Source organism: Pipistrellus kuhlii, unplaced genomic scaffold (assembly GCF_014108245.1).
Source record: "Pipistrellus kuhlii isolate mPipKuh1 unplaced genomic scaffold, mPipKuh1.p scaffold_m20_p_9, whole genome shotgun sequence".
NCBI classification, from domain to species: domain Eukaryota; kingdom Metazoa; phylum Chordata; class Mammalia; order Chiroptera; family Vespertilionidae; genus Pipistrellus; species Pipistrellus kuhlii.
The window spans coordinates 33,141,162-33,157,649 of record NW_023425595.1 but is presented as its reverse complement, the minus strand read 5'-3'; the positions used below and the strand labels follow the sequence as shown (position 1 = coordinate 33,157,649).

General features: G+C 56.2%; 1 protein-coding gene across 4 annotated transcripts in view; it reads right to left on the bottom strand.

Annotated features, from left to right (window-relative positions):
* Positions 1–624: 624 nt before the first annotated feature.
* Positions 625–16,488, bottom strand: part of P2RY6 (pyrimidinergic receptor P2Y6) — a 35,168-nt gene continuing 19,304 nt past the window's right edge. The window contains exons 1-4 of one of the 4 annotated variants that reach the window (XM_036426459.2): positions 4,612–5,080; positions 4,177–4,252; positions 3,132–3,220; positions 626–1,842 (exon numbers count right to left, since the gene is read on the bottom strand). In XM_036426459.2, coding sequence (XP_036282352.1) covers positions 819–1,842; positions 3,132–3,154 — 1,047 coding nt within the window. In that variant the 5' untranslated portion in view covers positions 3,155–3,220; positions 4,177–4,252; positions 4,612–5,080 and the 3' untranslated portion in view covers positions 626–818. Of the gene's footprint in view, positions 1,843–3,131; positions 3,221–4,176; positions 4,253–4,611; positions 5,081–16,488 lie in introns of those variants that run through there. The other 3 variants (XM_036426458.2, XM_036426457.2, XM_036426466.2) reach the window with 3 other exon arrangements.

Here is a 16,488-nt window from a genome sequence, read left to right as displayed (position 1 = left end):
CCAAAATATCTCTCCTGACCCTGACCGGGGTCATGGGCCTCCTCTGAGCACTCCTCCCCTGCAGCCACGCTTCCCTCAGCCACAGCCTTGACATCACCGCGTCAAAACTTCCAGTAGTTGGGAGCCGGTATGGGTATGGGTCTGGTTCTTTCGGGGCCCACAACCAACCCAGACCTGAACACGCCGTGTCAGTAAAGGTTTGCTGAATGAATGGAACATCATACCCAGCTCCTATGCATCCCTCAAAACCCAGCTCAAATGCCTCTTCCCAGCAGCTCTCACTCCCTCCACCCTCATCTTCCCTCGCTCCCTTATAAGTGATTCGAAAGCATGCAGCAGACTCCTCAATTACAGTACATGTCATATATATATGTGTGTGTGTGTGTGTGTGTGTGTATATATATATATATATATTATATTTTATTGATTTTTTACAAAGAGGAAGGAGAGAGGGATAGAGAGTTAGAAACATCGATGAGAGAGAGACATCGATCAGCTGCCTCTTGCACACACACCCCCTCCCCCCACTGGGGATGTGCCCACAACCAAGGTACATGCCCTTGATCGGAATCGAACCCGGGACCCTTCAGTCCGCAGGCCGACGCTCTAGCCACTGAGCCAAACCGGTTTCGGCCACACACAGTTTTGTGTGAGCAGCTTCACACGGCTTCTCCAGCTCTCTGTGGCTCAGGGGGCCTTCTGCGGGGCCAGGCTCAGGCTGCTCTGTGCCTGCGCCCACGGGGCCTGGGTCCAGGAAAAAAAAAAGGGCTCAATAAATAGCTGTCGGTGAGACACCGGGTCCGTCCTGCCCGGCGGGCTCAGCGGGCCTGCCGCTGCCACTTGGCCGTGAGCTTCTGCAGCAGCTGGTGCGGCCGCCGGCGGAACTTCTTCTGGGTGAAGTAGAAGAGGATGGGGTCCAGCACGCTGTTGGCGCTGGCGAAGGGCCGTGTGCCCTTGTAGGCGGCCGCGAAGGCCTCCAGCACGGGGCAGGACACGCCGGGCGTGGAGCGCACGGCCAGGTAGGCCGTCTTGGTGACGTGGAAGGGCAGGAAGCTGACGGCGAAGACGGCGGCCACCACCATGGCCATGCGGGCCGCCTTGCCGCGCCGCTCCTGGGCCACGGGCCCGGCCGGGCCGTCCCGGCGGCACAGGCGGCGGGCCAGGCGCCAGTAGCAGGCCAGCAGGGCGGCGAAGGGCAGCAGGAAGCCGATGACCGTGAGGGCCATGCCGTAGGGCAGGTACCGGGCGGCCAGGGCGGGCGTGCTCAGGTCGTAGCAGACGGTGCGGTTCCGCTGGGTGCCGGTGGAGGCGAAGAAGGCGGTGGGCAGGCACTGGGTGGCCACGGCCAGCCACACGGCCCCGCACACGGCCCAGGCGGCCCGGCGGCCCCCGCGCTTGTGCCAGGGCGCCAGCGGGTAGCAGATGCCCAGGTAGCGCTGGAAGCTGATGCAGGTCAGGAAGAGGATGCTGCCATGCAGGTTGGCGTAGAAGAGGAAGCGCACCAGGCGGCAGGTGACGTCGCCGAAGGGCCAGTGGTCGCCCCTGGCATAGTTGTAGATGAGCAGGGGCAGGGAGCAGGCGTACAGCAGGTCGGCCAGGGCCAGGTTCAGGGTGTACACGGCCGAGCGGGTCAGGGCCCGGCGGGACGCGCAGATCTGGGCGATGACACAGAGGTTGAGCGGCAGGCCGGCCGCCAGCACCACCGAGTACACGGGCGGCAGCAGCAGCCGCTTGAAGTTCTCCCGGAAGACACAGGTGGTCGGCGGCGAGCCCAGAGCCTGGCTGGTGTCGTTGTGCCACTCCATGGCTGCCCGGCCGGCCGGCGTCCTACATCTGGATGGGCTGGGGAAGCAACGCACCACCGGTCAGTGACCACATCCACTGGCCGCCCGGTAGGTCCTTGTCTGCCCCTCTGCCCACCCGAACCATCTCTGATACCCCCACAGAGACCCACAGAGACCCCCAGAGACCCCCAGAGACCCCCAGAGACCCCACAGAGACCCCCAGAGACCCCACAGAGACCCCACAGAGACATCACAGAACCTGGAATACAAGAGAGAAACATATTTGTTGTTCACTTATGTATGCACTCATTGGCTGATTCTTGTATGTGCTCTGACCTGGTATTGATCCCACAACCTTGGTGTATCAGGATGATGCTCTAACCAACTGAGCTACCCAGTCAGGGGTAATTTCTATATATAATATCTATTTCTCACCAGACTTTCTGGTGAACTTTTATTTTTTAAAAAAAAATATATTTTTTTAAATTTTATTTCAGAGAGGAAGGGAGAGGGAGGGAGGGAGGGAGGGAGGGAGGGAGGGAGAGAGAGAGAGAGAGAGAGAGAGAGAGAGAGAGAGAGAGAAACATCAATGATGAGAGAGAATCACTGATCACCTGCCTCATGCACGCCCCCTACTGGGGATTGGGCCCACAATCCAGGCATGTGCATTTGATTAGAATCGAACCCGGGACCCTTCAATTCAAACGCCCATGTTCTATCCACTAAGCCAAACCAGCTAGGGCTGAACTTGTCATCCTTGAAAATCTGAGTCAAATGTCTCTCTTCTGTAAGTGGAGATGGATAGACTTTGATTTGAATCCCAAGTTACTTCCTGGCTATGTGACCTTGAGCTATTGATATACCTTCTCTGAGTGTCAGCTTTCCTATGTAAAAAATGGGGGAATGGTGCAACTACTTCTCAGGATGTTATGAGGTTAGAGGCACTAAATCAGGCGTCTTCAAACTACGGCCCGCGGGCCACATGCGGCCCGCAGAGGAGTCTGACCCGGCCCGCCAGGTTTTCTGGGCAGTGAGCGCAGCCGAGGTGTTACAGTAGGAATTAGTAGTTCATATAGTCTGGCTCTCCAGCTCTCTGAGGGACCGTGATCTGGCCCCCACTTTAAAAAGTTAGTGACTAAATCATGCTATCCAGGGCTTCCCCAGGCACCCTGGAGTTTGGAGATTGTGGTCCTGGGGGCCCTGCCTGTTTGACTCTCCTTCACAGACTGGATCTCCTGAGGAGAAGTGCCGGGTCTGGCGCCTCTCTGTCTGAGTCCAGCCCCGGATCCAAGGCACAAAGACCGTGGTAACTCTTAATGAATCAACATAAACAAAATATTCACACACCGTGAGCCGACCAAGGACAGCATCTACCTCCTCGGCCTGGACTCCACCTTCCAAAGCCAGGGTCCTTCTTTTGGCTGCAGTTTTCTTACCTGTAAAATGAGGGAAGGAGGTGATTCAGGAGTTCCCTAAGCATCCTTCCACTTAGTTTAAAGGTACCAAGGCTGGTCTGGCGGAGCCACCGGAGCCAGAGCGCCCTCTGGTGGCTAGAGTAAAAACAGCTTTCCTGGAGGCAGACAGCAGAGGGAGCAACCACATCAACCGCTTACTTAACGGAGGGGAATCCAGACGCTGTGCGGGGGAAGTGGCTGCTTAATCTTAGCGAATTGGAGGCAGAGCCCAAGTGGGAGTTGGAACCAGAGCCCAACCACCTGACTCAGGAGGGATCTTGGTGTAGCCCATGGACATGGAATGTAGAGGTTCCAAGCCCAGCCTCAGAGAATCAGGCAGGCTCGGTTCAAATCCTGACATCCCTTCTTCCGGGCTGTTCAACCCAGGGCATGCCACTTACCTCTTCTGGGCCTATGTCCTCATCAGAAAAATGTGTGCTAGGCCTGACATGCAGCAGGTGCTTAATAACCGCCATGCCTTGCTGTTCTATCCTACACCTGATCCCTGCACTCAACCCCCCCCCCCCCCCCCCCAGGCTGAGGTCTGGGGGAGCCGGTAGCACAAATGCCGTAAGGATTCGCCCCTGGTGGATGAGCAACTTCCTGTTGCTCACTTCTCAGCTGGCTTTTTCACATTTCACTGGTGTCCACAGAGAATTCACCACTTCACTCCAGTGGACCTGTGAGGCAATGCCACTGAGAGTGAAAAAAAGCCTCCCCCCTCTGTTACAGATGGGAGAAGCTGGGGCCCAGAAAAAAATAAAGTCCTGCAAAGGCACTCAGAGGGTGACAGAGGGTGGAGGCCGAGAATATGGGCTCTGGTCCAGATGCCCAGGTTCAAATCCCGGCTCTGCCACGTGTGAGCTGTGTGGCCCGAGGCTCATTACTCAGCCTCCATGCCTCCGTTTCCCCATCTGTGAAATGGGGTAACATAGTACTGCTTCACAGGGGTGTTGTGAAGATCAGTGCTTGGCCCAGGGCAACTGGTAGCTGTCCCTAATGTGGATGTACCTGCTAAGTGAAGTTACCAGATTTTTAAGTTATAATAGAGCAAAACATAACTCCCCACACTAATTTCTTCCAACTTGAAATTTTTAAAATATATATATTTTATTGATTTTTTTTTTTTTTTTTTTTTTTTTTTTTTTTTACAGAGAGGAAGGGAGAGAGATAGAGAGCTAGAAACATCGATGAGAGAGAAACATCAACCAGCTGCCTCCTGCCCCCCCCCCCCCCCCACTTGGGATGTGCCTGCAAGGTACATGCTCTTGACAAGAATCGAACTTGGGACCTTTCAGTCTGCAGGCCTACACTCTATCCACTGAGCCAAACCGGTTTCAGCCTGAAATTTGATTTTGATGAAAATATTTTACCCGGATGCTGGGCAACAGCAAAATGATGATGTTTGGATTCTCTAGTCTGTTATATCACACTCCTTATCACCTGTAGTTACCTAAGATTCTTGTGGATTTTATCCCATGAGTTAGGGGTGCTGGGTGCCCAGCTCACCAGTTAGGCAGGGGGAGGCCAACGAGGAGGCCTGGCAATACCCCCACTGTAGCAGGAAGGCAAGATCAGTACAGGCAAGATAAAGTTTATCCATTCACCTCTTCACTCATTTGTTCAGGCCATTCTCTCGTTCATGCATTCCCTTTCTGGTTTCTGCATGTTGGGCATTTAATGAGCCTGCTGGACGCATGAGGACACAGAATATGGATGCTGATGAAGGCAGATAGATACAGATCCAGACATACATATGCACATTTACCTATACTTATCCAGGGTGGGGCCAAAGGTAGGTTTGCAAAAATAAACTGTCTATTTTGGTTTGTTAGTTATTTTCTTATTATCTACAGCAGTGGTTGGCAAACTCATTCGTCAACAGAGCCAAATATCAACAGTACAACGATTGACATTTCTTTTGAGAGCCAAATTTTTTAAACTTAAACTTCTTCTAATGCCCTTTGTCAAAATAGACTCACCCAGGTCGTGGTATTTTTAAAAATATATATATTTTACTGAGTTTTTTCAGAGAGGGAAGGGAGAAAGATAGAGAGCTAGAAACGTCGATGAGAGAGAAACATCGACCAGCTGCCTCTTGCACACCCCCTACCGGGTATGTGCCTGCAACCAAGGTACATGCCCTTGACCGGAATCGAACCTGGGACCTTTCAGTCCGCAGGCTGACGCTCTACCACTGAGCCAAACCGGTTTCGGCCAGGCCGTGGTATTTTGTGGAAGAGCCACACTCAAGGGGCCAAAGAGCCGCGTGTGGCTTGTGAGCCGCAGTTTGCCGAGCACGGATCTAGAGTAACAACTATAAACCTACTTTTGCCCAGTAGATGGGCTAGTCTGAGGGGAGACCAGTGCGATCCACAGGATGGAAGAGGCTTTGCAGAGGAGGATGAGGGAGGGACGAGTCCCTGAGGGAAGAGGGGGGTTGCCCTGGGTGCAGAGGGGTGTGAGGCCGCTTGGGGTGGTGCCAGGTGGGGAGGAAGGTGGAGCAGGCAGGGCCTGAGAGGAGAGCCTGCTGGGGCAGCGGGTCCTGGGGAGGAGGGAGCAGGCGGGAGGAGCCGTGCTGCACCCCCGAACCCTTCTTTGAGAGGCCTGTCACCCCCAGACACACCCCAGAGAGCCCTCTGGCTTCCGTGAAGGAGGCAGGGCTGCACGGGAGGGTCCAGGGCAGACCTGCTCCAGGCCTGGCTGTCACCTGGCTCCCTCCTCCATTCTGCCTTCCCAGGACGTAGAAGTGAGCTGCTCTCCCAGTCCTGGCAGGAGCTGGTAGAGAGAGAGAGAGAGAGAGAGAGAGAGAGAGAGAGAGAGAGAGAGAGAGAGAGAGAGAGAGACACCCCCCTGCCTCCAGGCAGCAGCGACACTGGTTCCCTACAGCCATCACATCTATCACCCGTTCTTGGACCCTGAGGCCCAGGCCAGCTCAGACCCCAGCCGCTTCCTGGGCTCCACTACTCTGCCTGTGGTGGAGTTTCTAGATGGTTCTGATTACCTCCTTCCTTGCACCCCTCTGTCCGATGGGGAAAAACTCAAACTCCTGTCCTGACAGTCAAGCGTCTGCTGAGCCTTCCAGCCTCATCTGAAGCACCCAGGCCCCTCAGTGCTGCCCCTCACCACGCTGGTCCCAAGAAGCCAGGCCTCCTCCCCAGCCACGCCATCTTCACCGTTCCCTTCACACAAAGTGCCATTCCACCCGGCTCTGCTCCTCAAAACCCTGTGCCCATCAAGCCCCAGATCCAATCTTGCTTCTTCCTTTCTTTTAAAAAAAATGTTTTTATGGATTTTAGAGAGAGAAGAAGAGAGAGAGAGAGACAGAGAGAGAGAGAGAGAGAGAGAGAGAGAGAGAGAGATTTTTAAAATAGGTTTTTATTGATTTAAGAGAGAGAGAGAGAGAGAGAGAGAGAGAGAGAGAGAGAGACATATCGATGTGAGAGAACATGGATCAGTTGCCTCCCAGATACTGAACCCACGACTGGAATCGAACCGCTGACCTCTGGGTGCGCGGGAAGATGCTCACCCAACTGAGCTCACCAGCCAGGGTGCTTCTTCCTTTTCTGATGCCCCGGTGGGCGGAGTCCCTTCCTCTGGGCACCCCCAACTCTGTGGACCTCCCTTAGGTCAGTGCTAAGCCCAGCCTGCCTGCCCGAGGTCACAGCCCCCGTGTCCAGCCCCAGCCCCTCTGCCCGCCGGCCCGCGGCCCCGGGACCCACCGACTCACATGCAGCCTCCTGTGCCGAGCGCCCGCCGCGGTGGAGTGTGCGGTGGAGTGTGTGGGAGCAAGGGGAAGCCAGCGAGGCTCCACACCCTCAGCCCGGGTGACACCTCCGAGGGGCGGGCGTCTTCCTCTGCTTCCCGGCAGGGCTGTCCCTGACTGAAATAGCCCCTGTGGGGCCACCCCCGCCCGCACACCCCCAACACCACGGCCTGGCGGAAACGGGGCCTAAGCGGAGCAGGAGGTCCAGGAGAGGTCTCCTTCCCGGAACCCTCCCCCACCCCGCAGAGGAAAGAGGGCGACAGGAGTGGAGACAGCGGGGATGGGTGGAGGTGGGAGGGGTGGAGGTGGAGGGGGAGCAGGGGGACCAGAGGCTGCTGGTCCAAGGTCAGCCCTATAGACCGGTGGCTGGCAAACTGCGGCTCGAGAGCCACATACGGCTCGTGTGGCCCCTTGAGTGTGGCTCTTCCACAAAATACCACGGCCTGGGCGAGTCTGTTTTGAAGAAGTGGCGTTAGAAGAAGTTTAAAAAAGTTTGGCTCTCATAAGAAATCTCAAACGCTGTGCTGTGGGTATTTGGCTCTGCTGACTAATGAGTTTGCCGACCACCGCTATAGACTCAGCAGTTTCTTTTTGCCTCAGCCTCTTCTCAGTCTTCCTACCTGTCAAATGGGCAGGCTAGTGACTAAAGAGCGTCTGACTCCTCCTTCAGCTGTCACACCCAGAGCCGTCTTCCCACTCACCCACTCCTCCGTCCCCTACCCCCACCTGGTTCTCCATTTATTCAATAGCTCGTTCGCTGACGTGCCCAATCCTCCACGTGGCTATCCACTTTTGCACCCTCTCCCTCCCTTTTTAGCTCTCTCCCTTTTCTCCAAAAGCATTTATTGCACACCTACTATCTGCCATCAGCTATTCCCCCATTTCCCCGTTAGCCGGCCCAGGGCACACTGGGAGTGATAGGTAAGGGCTGTGGGGTTTGAGGCCATGCCTCTGAGAACTCATCAGAGCACAGTTCTGCCTGAGCCAGTCCTTCCCTGACTCCTCCTGGCTGCCAACCCAGGACTCAAAGCCGTGGGCCCGGATTCTTGTTCTGTCTCAGCCCCTGTTCACGGTGTGATTCTGGACAAGCCCCTTCCCTCTCTGACCTTCCTGGTAGAGTGTGGTCATAATGGCCACCGGCAGGCGGTGAGGCTGAGCTGCCAGAGGGAGAGGGGACCCTTTGGTTCTGTACAGTATAAGCACCGACCTCACCCCCAAACCCATCTTACAGGCCGGCAGAGTGAGGAACCAAGTCAGCGCCCAAAGTGTAGACCAAACCGAGGGCATTCAGGTTTGAATTGCCGGTGAGCACGTGGTCAGCCGTGTATGCATTGAACACCTCCTGCATATTCAGGTCTGCTAGGAGGCTGCTTGTGCAGGTGAGAAGCATGGCTCTCGGGGCCTGATTTGAGCTGTGCTGGGATCCACAAGGGCACGGAGGCCTGGCCTTCAGTCCAGCAGCCAGTCCTCTGCTGAACTCCTGTGGTCACAGCCCGCCAGGGTGTGTCCCCAGAATGGCACCAGCTCCGAGGGCTTCCTGGGGGTGCCAGCCTCGGGGCAGGGCTTGGGACTCGGTTCCTGCCGCCTGCGGGGAGAGCTCAGGTGTTTGGGCTCCTAGGTCCACCTGGGAGGGAGGGACCTGGACAGGCTCCTGGAGGAGACATGTTTGTTGCTGGGCCTTAAAGGGCCAAGGGGACTTGAACTTGGAAGAGGGAAGGGACATCCCAGGCAGGAGGCACTGAGTGGGGCTTGGGCCTACTTTGTGTGGGAAATGAAGGACAAATAGTGTGGCCGGAGCGTGGGATGAGTGAGCCAAGAGGGACCAGAGGGGAGGCCCGAGGGGGCTGACCCATCACAAGACCCCCAAGCAGAGCCCCAGAGCCACTGCCAACCTCTGCCCTCCCCACCGGGCTTCCCAGCCTCTCGGCCCAGTGCACGTTCTCTCCTCTGCCGGGGCGCTTTCCCCATCCCTCGCCGAGCAATCCTTGCTTCTCCTCCCTGTGGTTTTCTCATCTGTGAGCGGAGAATGATCCCTGGTACCTTCCCCACAGGCTGGTGTAAGAATGAACTGAAATGAAACCCTGTATGTGAGGTTTGGCCCTGGCACACAGTAGGCACTCAATAAGCATTTGTTCAATGGATGAGTCCACTCCAGGCCCAATCTAAACGCCCCCTCAGCCCACCACAGTCTCCCTACTTCCTGGGCCCTCAGCACCAAGAACCATTTCCTAACGGCGGAGCCTGGGCCAGATGTTTTGTCCGCAGCTCTGGGAGGGGGAGACGGAGAGATTCTTCTCTCCATTTTACAGATGAAGAAACTAAGACTGAGGCAGGGCCAGTGAGTTTCCCAAGGTGTCCCCCAGCCAGGTGGCATTTCATTAGGGTCTTTCTGACTCTATGTTCCCCCCAAGTTCAGGGGTTCCCAGGGGAGTGTCTTCCCCGCGCTGAGGACCTATGGCCATGAGATGGCGCCAGCAGACTGCTCTGGACCAGCAGTGGCCAACCAGTGGCCCGTGAGGTCAAGGCTGGCGACCGCTGCTCTGGACCGCCGGCCTCACCGTCAGACGGGCTTCTGGCAGGTCTGTATGCAGCAGGGCCTCCCTGTAGGGCTGGCACTGAGCAGCCTCAGGACCAGTTCCCAGCCTCCTCCCCTTTGACTCACCCACAGCCTTCCTCCTCCTTATCATTCCCAGATAAGCTCAAGCCCCATTCCAGGCCCTCACCTGTTCAACAAGAGCCACTGGGGCCATCGGCAGGATGACAGGGCCAGGGCTGAGCCCTGTCCACCTGAGCTAACGGCCCTGGGAGCAGCCACCACCCTCCCCCTCCAGGTGCCCTTCACAGAAACGCCGAGTGCAGTCTCTCACCCCACAGAACGGACAGCCTTTCTACAATTCAGGCAACAGCCGTGGGGCAGCGTGTGCCTGCAGAAGCACTTGCGCTCAGAGGTAAGGAAGCACTGACGAGGGTTGAAGCTCCTTGGGCTGCTTGGATCTTCTGGTCCCAGGACGCCCCTCTTCCTCTGCCCCCGCCCCACGGACCTCGTGTCTGGAAGGGATGAGGAGGCCGGCTGGCCAGAGGCAGGAGCTGGAAGCCTGAGTCACGCCTGCCAGCCCGCCAGGAACCGGCCCAGACCAGGCTGGCTGTGGGAAGAGGCCTCCCAGCCTTGGCTGCCCTGCCTGCTGGGAAACCGGCCCGGAATCCCCCTTGCCCAGCCCCTGGCCTGTGAATGTAGCAGCAAAGGCACAGGATGGCGGGGGCCAAGACCCAGCTTCCTTCCCCTGAGGAGTCAGACAGGCCGGGAGCCATCACAAAGTGCTGTGTGACCTAGCACAGGCTCCCCACCCTCAATGAGGCTGCATCCCTGGCTGAGAGACAGGGCTAGTCACGGCGCCGATCTGACAGGCCCGGCGTGTCCTCTGTGCTCCCGTCACCAACCCAGCCCCGACCCAGGCAGCATCCAGCCCCCTGCAGTCCAGCTCAGGCCGGCCCGAGGCCAGGCTCCCAATGCCAGTGTCTCCCTGGCACCCAGAAGACAGCGGGCAGGGGCCGAGCCACCCCCTTTTGGAGGAGTTTTGGCCTCAGCTGTGGTACCCCTGACCACAAAGGCGGGCAAACCTGGCAGGAGGAGGGCACTGGGAGGACAGGAACGCTGATCTCTCTTCTCTTTCCCACTTCCCCTCCTCACCTCCGTCTCAACAGGAATTAAAGCGGGAACTGAAACAGCCATTCTGAGTGCGAGGAAGGGGAAGCTGTAGCTCTGGGGAATTTGGGGCCTGCGGCTGCTTCCTTTGGCTGCTCTCCAGCCTCTACGGGCTGAGCAAAGAGGGAACTTGCCTCTCCCGAGCCTCTGCGAAGTGCCACGCCCCAGCTGTCCATCACTGAGCTCACGTCATCCCGGACACAACCTGGACGGGGACTGTGCACCGAGCTCTGTGCAAAACACTTAACATGCCTCGTCCCATTTCCTCCTCGCAATGGCCACCTCCACGCTGCAGATGAGGAAGCTGAGGTTGGCAAAGGTAGCAACAGGTCCTCTCTTGGGATTAATGAGGAGGCCAGACACCATGATGGCCCTGGTGAGCCCAGGGCTGAGAAGTCACAAGTGGCCTTGGGGCTGAGGGAGAGGGAGGAAGGTTGGGAGAGAGAGAGAGAGAAAGAGAGAGAGAGAGAGAGAGAGAGAGAGAGAGAGAGAGAGAGAGAGAGAGAGAGAGGAGAGAGAAACAGCTCTTGCTGAAACCGGTTTGGCTCAGTGGATGGAGCGTTGGTCTGTGAACTAAAGGGTCCCAGGTTCGATTCTAGTCAAGGGTATGTACCTTGGTTGCAGGCACATCCCTGGAAGGGGGTGTGCAGGAGGCAGCTGATCAATGTTTCTCTCTCATCAATGTTTCTAACTATCTCTCTTTCTTCCTCTCTATAAGAAACAAATAAAATATATTTAAAAAGAAAGCAGGGCGCAGAAGGCAGCAGTGACAGAAAAGGGAGAGTCATGCCCTTGGGGCGGCTGCTCCTCCTGCCCAGGGCTCCGGGAGATCCCAAGACCCTCCCAAGACCCTCCCATCAACCCCTTTCCTGGAGCTGGTGTGCGGGGGTCTTTGTTCTTTGCCTGGACCCCCGGGATGTTCAGTTTTTCCCTGTGGAGGTGGATCACTGGGGCCTCTCTTCAAGCAAGAACCAGCCGGTGAGCTGCAAGCAGCGTAGTTGGCTGACAGCTTCCGTCGGTGTCTTCAGGACCCACCCATCCTCTGAGAGCCGGCTCCCGCCGGCTGGGACGAGATGGCCCCGGTCCAGCCGCTTCACCTCTCTGAACCCTCCTTTCCTGAGCTACTTCACTGCAACAGCGTCTTGGCTGCTCAGCAGGCGCCAGCCTTTGAGCTACGTGCTTTCATGGCAGGCTCTCGTTTGCTCCTACAACAAGCCAGTGTGGTGAGTTGTACTGTCCTGGTTTTAGAGACGAGGAAACAGCTTAGAGAAGGCTGGTGACTTGCCCACGGGGGCACAGGGAGCCAGTGGTGGGCCAGGGCTAGGATGCAGGTCTGAGTCATGATAGCGTCTGTGCCCCGGAAGAGAGGTGACAGTTCCCTGTGGGGAGACAGAGGCCAGAGAAACAAGGAACTCGCCCAAAGTGTCCGGTAAACCCACCATGCCACCTGCCTCTCAGGAACACCGTGGACTGAGAAAGGACAAAGAGATGGTGGCCAGGAGATAGGGAAGGAAAGACCAGTCTCAGGATCAGTGTCAGCCACACTCCCTCCATTCTGTAACTTTGTTAAGAACTGGGTACACAGAAAACAACTCTGAGACCATGTGGATTCTGGTAACAGAGAGGAACTGACAGGACTACTCCAACCATGAAGACAGAAGAGAAACAGTCCAGAGATGGAAGACGCTGACGACGCTGACGACGCTGTGTATCACTGCAGGTTGCCCAGGACCAAACCAGAGAGGGTTGAACCTGCATTACCACCATTTGCCCACCATCCAGAACTGAAATATCATTGCTGACATGTACACATAAGGAACTGTTTGACATTGAAATTGGGTCTCAAAAGAACTGGTGGCCCAGAAATAAACTACCTACAGACTGATTCATATGCCTTTCAGCATAACAATTATTGCTTGTCTCATTTTTTATTCTTATATTTCCAGTAGGACATGATCTCACTCATCTAGGGGAAATGATGAACAATATAGACTGATGAACAAGAACAGACCCAGAGATAAGGAGCCATGGGTCAGACTGTTAAGACTTCAAAGGGAAGGTGGGGATAAAAAGGAGAGATCAACCAAAGGACTTATGTGCACACATATGAGCCTAACCAGTGGTCAAGGACAATAGGGGGGTGGGGGCATGAGTGGGGGTGGGGTGGGGATTGGAATGGGGGGTTGAGGACAAATATCTGATACCTTAACCAATAAAGAAATTAAAAAAAGAGAGAATTGGGTACAAGGGCTGCTTTGTCTCTGGAGCCCCAGAGACCAGCATGAGTGCCAGCTCCAAAGAAACCCTGGGGAATGTTGAAGGAGGGAACCCAGCCTGTGGAGAGGAGCCCTGTGGCTCTGTCCTTGGTGCTGCCTGGATCAGTAAGATGGTAAAAACATCTTTGTCTTGGATGATGACAGAGAGGACGTGTTCAGGGGGAAATAGAGTAATGAAGTAGCACCCCTGAGCCTTCCTGGGTACCCCAGCCCATGACCCTCCAGAAGGCAGACCACCAACACTGCTTGAGTGTTTCACACACCAAAGGCAGGCAGCTTTGTCATGGCTCTTACAGGTGAGGGTGTGGAGGAAGCTTGAGAACCCCTCCATTCCCATGAAAGTCAGACCCTGCCTTGGCCCTGCTCACCATCCCTAGCACCCAAGCCTACCTGGCAGAAATAAGAGACCAAACTGGACCTTAGAGTCCAGATGTCAATGACAGGACTCTAGCTCTGGACCCTCAGGGCCAGAGAGGCCTTAAGAGCATCTGACCCAGAGTTCTCCCCAACCCCTGAGAGAAGGAGGCCCCCTGAGTCCGCTTGGACTCCGCTTGCATACTTCCCATGATAGGGAGCTCACCCCTTTCCTCCCAGGCCACTGCACTCACCTTGAGAAGGCTCCATGGGAGATGTGGTGTGTCACACCAGCCCCTGAGATCTGCCCCTTGGCATTGCCTTTGCCCTGGTCTGGCCTGCCTCGGGGCCAGCAAGCCTCAGGACATCCTACTGAGACTGCCCTAAGACTATCCATCAGTCCATCTTCCTTCCCACGGGGCAATCCTAGTGCTGTTGCCTAGCTAGGGGTCCTAGTGGTGGGGCCCACAAACCAGGCATGAGGCCAGGGGGCCCTAACCATTTCCCAATCTGAGGACAAAGCCCTTTGCCTCTGTCCTGCCTCGTTCCCTGCCTGGGACCTGAGGGTGTGGGTGGTAAGAAGGGCAGCATAGTCCCTCACCATTTTGGGAAGAGGAAACCGAGGCTGCCAAAAGCGTAGACCAGTGGTTGGCAAACCCATTAGTTAACAGAGCCAAATATCACCAGTACGAAGAATTGAAATTTCTTTTGGGAGCCAAAAACCGACTTCTGCACATGGGCCACGAAGTTTTAATTGCACCGTACATGCACGCCTGCATGTGGTATTTTGTGGAAGAGCCACACTCAAGGGGCCAAAGAGCCGCATGTGGTTCGGGAGCCATGGTTTGCCGACCACTGGCTTAGAGTGTTACCAAGGCTATCATCACTCAGTAGTCTTCCAATCAGCTGGACTGCCTTCCACCAAACCCAAAATCCTCACCATCAAACATCAGCCATGTGGGGACTGGGGCCCCATTTGTAGCCAACGCCATGTGGTGTGGGAGGAGCAGGCATCAGAGGGTGGCTGGGGCAATTGCCCGGCTGAGTGTAATGTGGGAGGTCAGCAGTGACGCGGTGGTTCCTGTGAAGAGGCATGTGCTGTTGCATGTGGAGAGTGAATTGAGAACAGAGAACCCCCTGCTGAGGCCACTCAGGTCTTTGGGAAGACAGAGGATATCAAGAGGGCTCCCTGGAGGAGGTGATTCTCTGGTGGACCAGGAAGTGGAGCGTGTTCCTGGCAGGGAGAGCTGCTGGAGACGGGAGGGCATGGGGCATCTGCAAGAGTTTGTATTCATAGGTCATCAGAGCCAGGCCCCGACGGGCCTCCCATGCCAGGCTACACATTTGGCATCTGCCTTGTGGGTGCCAGCCAAGGAGCCCGTGATGGTTTGTAAAACAGGGCAGAGGTGTGATCAACTTTTGAGATTTAGGGATTCCCGTGTGCTGCTGCATGGAGGACAGGTTAGAAGTGGTTATAATGCAGGTCAGAGACAGTAGGGCCTGAAGCGGGGCCCTCCCCTGGGACAGAGGGGCTCCCGTCTGGGCTGGGGGTAGGGCCCAATCAGCGGCCTTGAATGCCAGGTTCATAGCAACCTTTCATCCCTCTTCCACACACCCCTCCACAGCCCTGACAGCCAGAAGGCTAGAAAGACAGATGGGGAGGAGGCGTGGCTTCTCAGAGATGCCCTACTCTGGTCCTCAGGTCACGGAGGGAATCCAGGGTCCAGAACAGACAAGAGGATGGCCTACAGCCCGATAGTGAGCCCATGGGGGCTCCTGCCCTGGACCCCGTTCCCAAGCCTGCTTCTCCACTCTGCCCCTCTCCTGGGGAAGGAAAGGCCTGGCTTTGGTAGATGGGGACTTGGAGGAGTCTGCCAGGCCCATGCAGGCCCTCCCATCTCCCACTGGGGAGGGAGCCCTTAGAGCTTCCGGAGTTCTCTCCTCTGCTTCTCCCCACCAGCTTGCCGCTGGGGAAACCAAAGCTCAGAGAGGAGAGGCGTGGGGCTCCTGGGATATAAGCACGGCGATCTGGCCGATGGGTGTCAGCTGCAGAGACAGAATACTTGGGTCCTAGACCCTGTCCTGGCTGCCGGGCAGCTGGGTTCCCGATTCCTGAGGACTCCCAGCTGGTGACTGGAGCTCCTCCAGCACAGCCTGTCCCTGGCCCGGCCCTTGTGGTCAGCATTGTTCCCGGGCATACTCCCCTCCCAAATCGGTCTGTGTCTCTGCAGGGCATGGCTGAGGAGGACAAACAGGAAGGAACCACGTGCCACCTGCTGCAGGGAACTGTGGGTCTGGGCTGGTCCCTGCTCTGGTGGAGTAGCCCGGCTCCACCCTGCCCAAGGGAGTCAGATTCCTGTCCACACAGCTCAGCCAGGGTGGGGCTGGAGGGAGGCCTGGCTCTGGCCCCTGGGGCTTGCAGACCCGACCAGGCCTCCTCAGTGCCTGGCCTTGTGCTTGACTGGGTCCCACCTGTGTGTGGGATGGGCCGAGGGAAAGCAGGGGTCCACATGGGAGATTTGTAACTGTTTAACGTGGTCAGTGCCAGCTGCCTGGCATCTTCCTTCTCCCGGGAGAGGCCAGTGGGGCAAGGCCTGCCCATTGCCATTTCCCTGGTGAGCAAAGTGTGGACGAAAAAGCGGCCACATACTGGCAAGCTCAGGGGAGGCCTGCTTCCTTACAATCTCAGAGGCCTGAAGTACCCACACAGGATGGTCTGCAATGAAAACTTTCCAACTAAAAGCAGGTCATGGCAGGTAGTCACGTCCTAGGCTGGTATCTTCCCTGACAAAGGTCAGTCTTTACCTAAACTGGCTGTTATCTTTCTGCACTGAGGATGGCAGACCTTTGGAATGTCAGGGCAATTTCCTTATTTTTCCAGACCCCCAAGGGCACAACCTCTGCACCAGAGCAGAGGTCACAAATACCCTCGTTGTTATTGTTATCGTGCTAATGGTTGACTATTAACTATTCTATACCCACCAATGTGTCCAATCACTTTATATTTTATAAAATAAAAGTATGTGTTTGCTCACTTTATATTCATCCAATCCCAGAGATTCCCTCCCCTCCCCACTCTCTTCCGCCTCCCTAATCTATCACCAATGAATTTCATGGAACCCCCTTACATCCTGCCCTTTGATCCTGATGT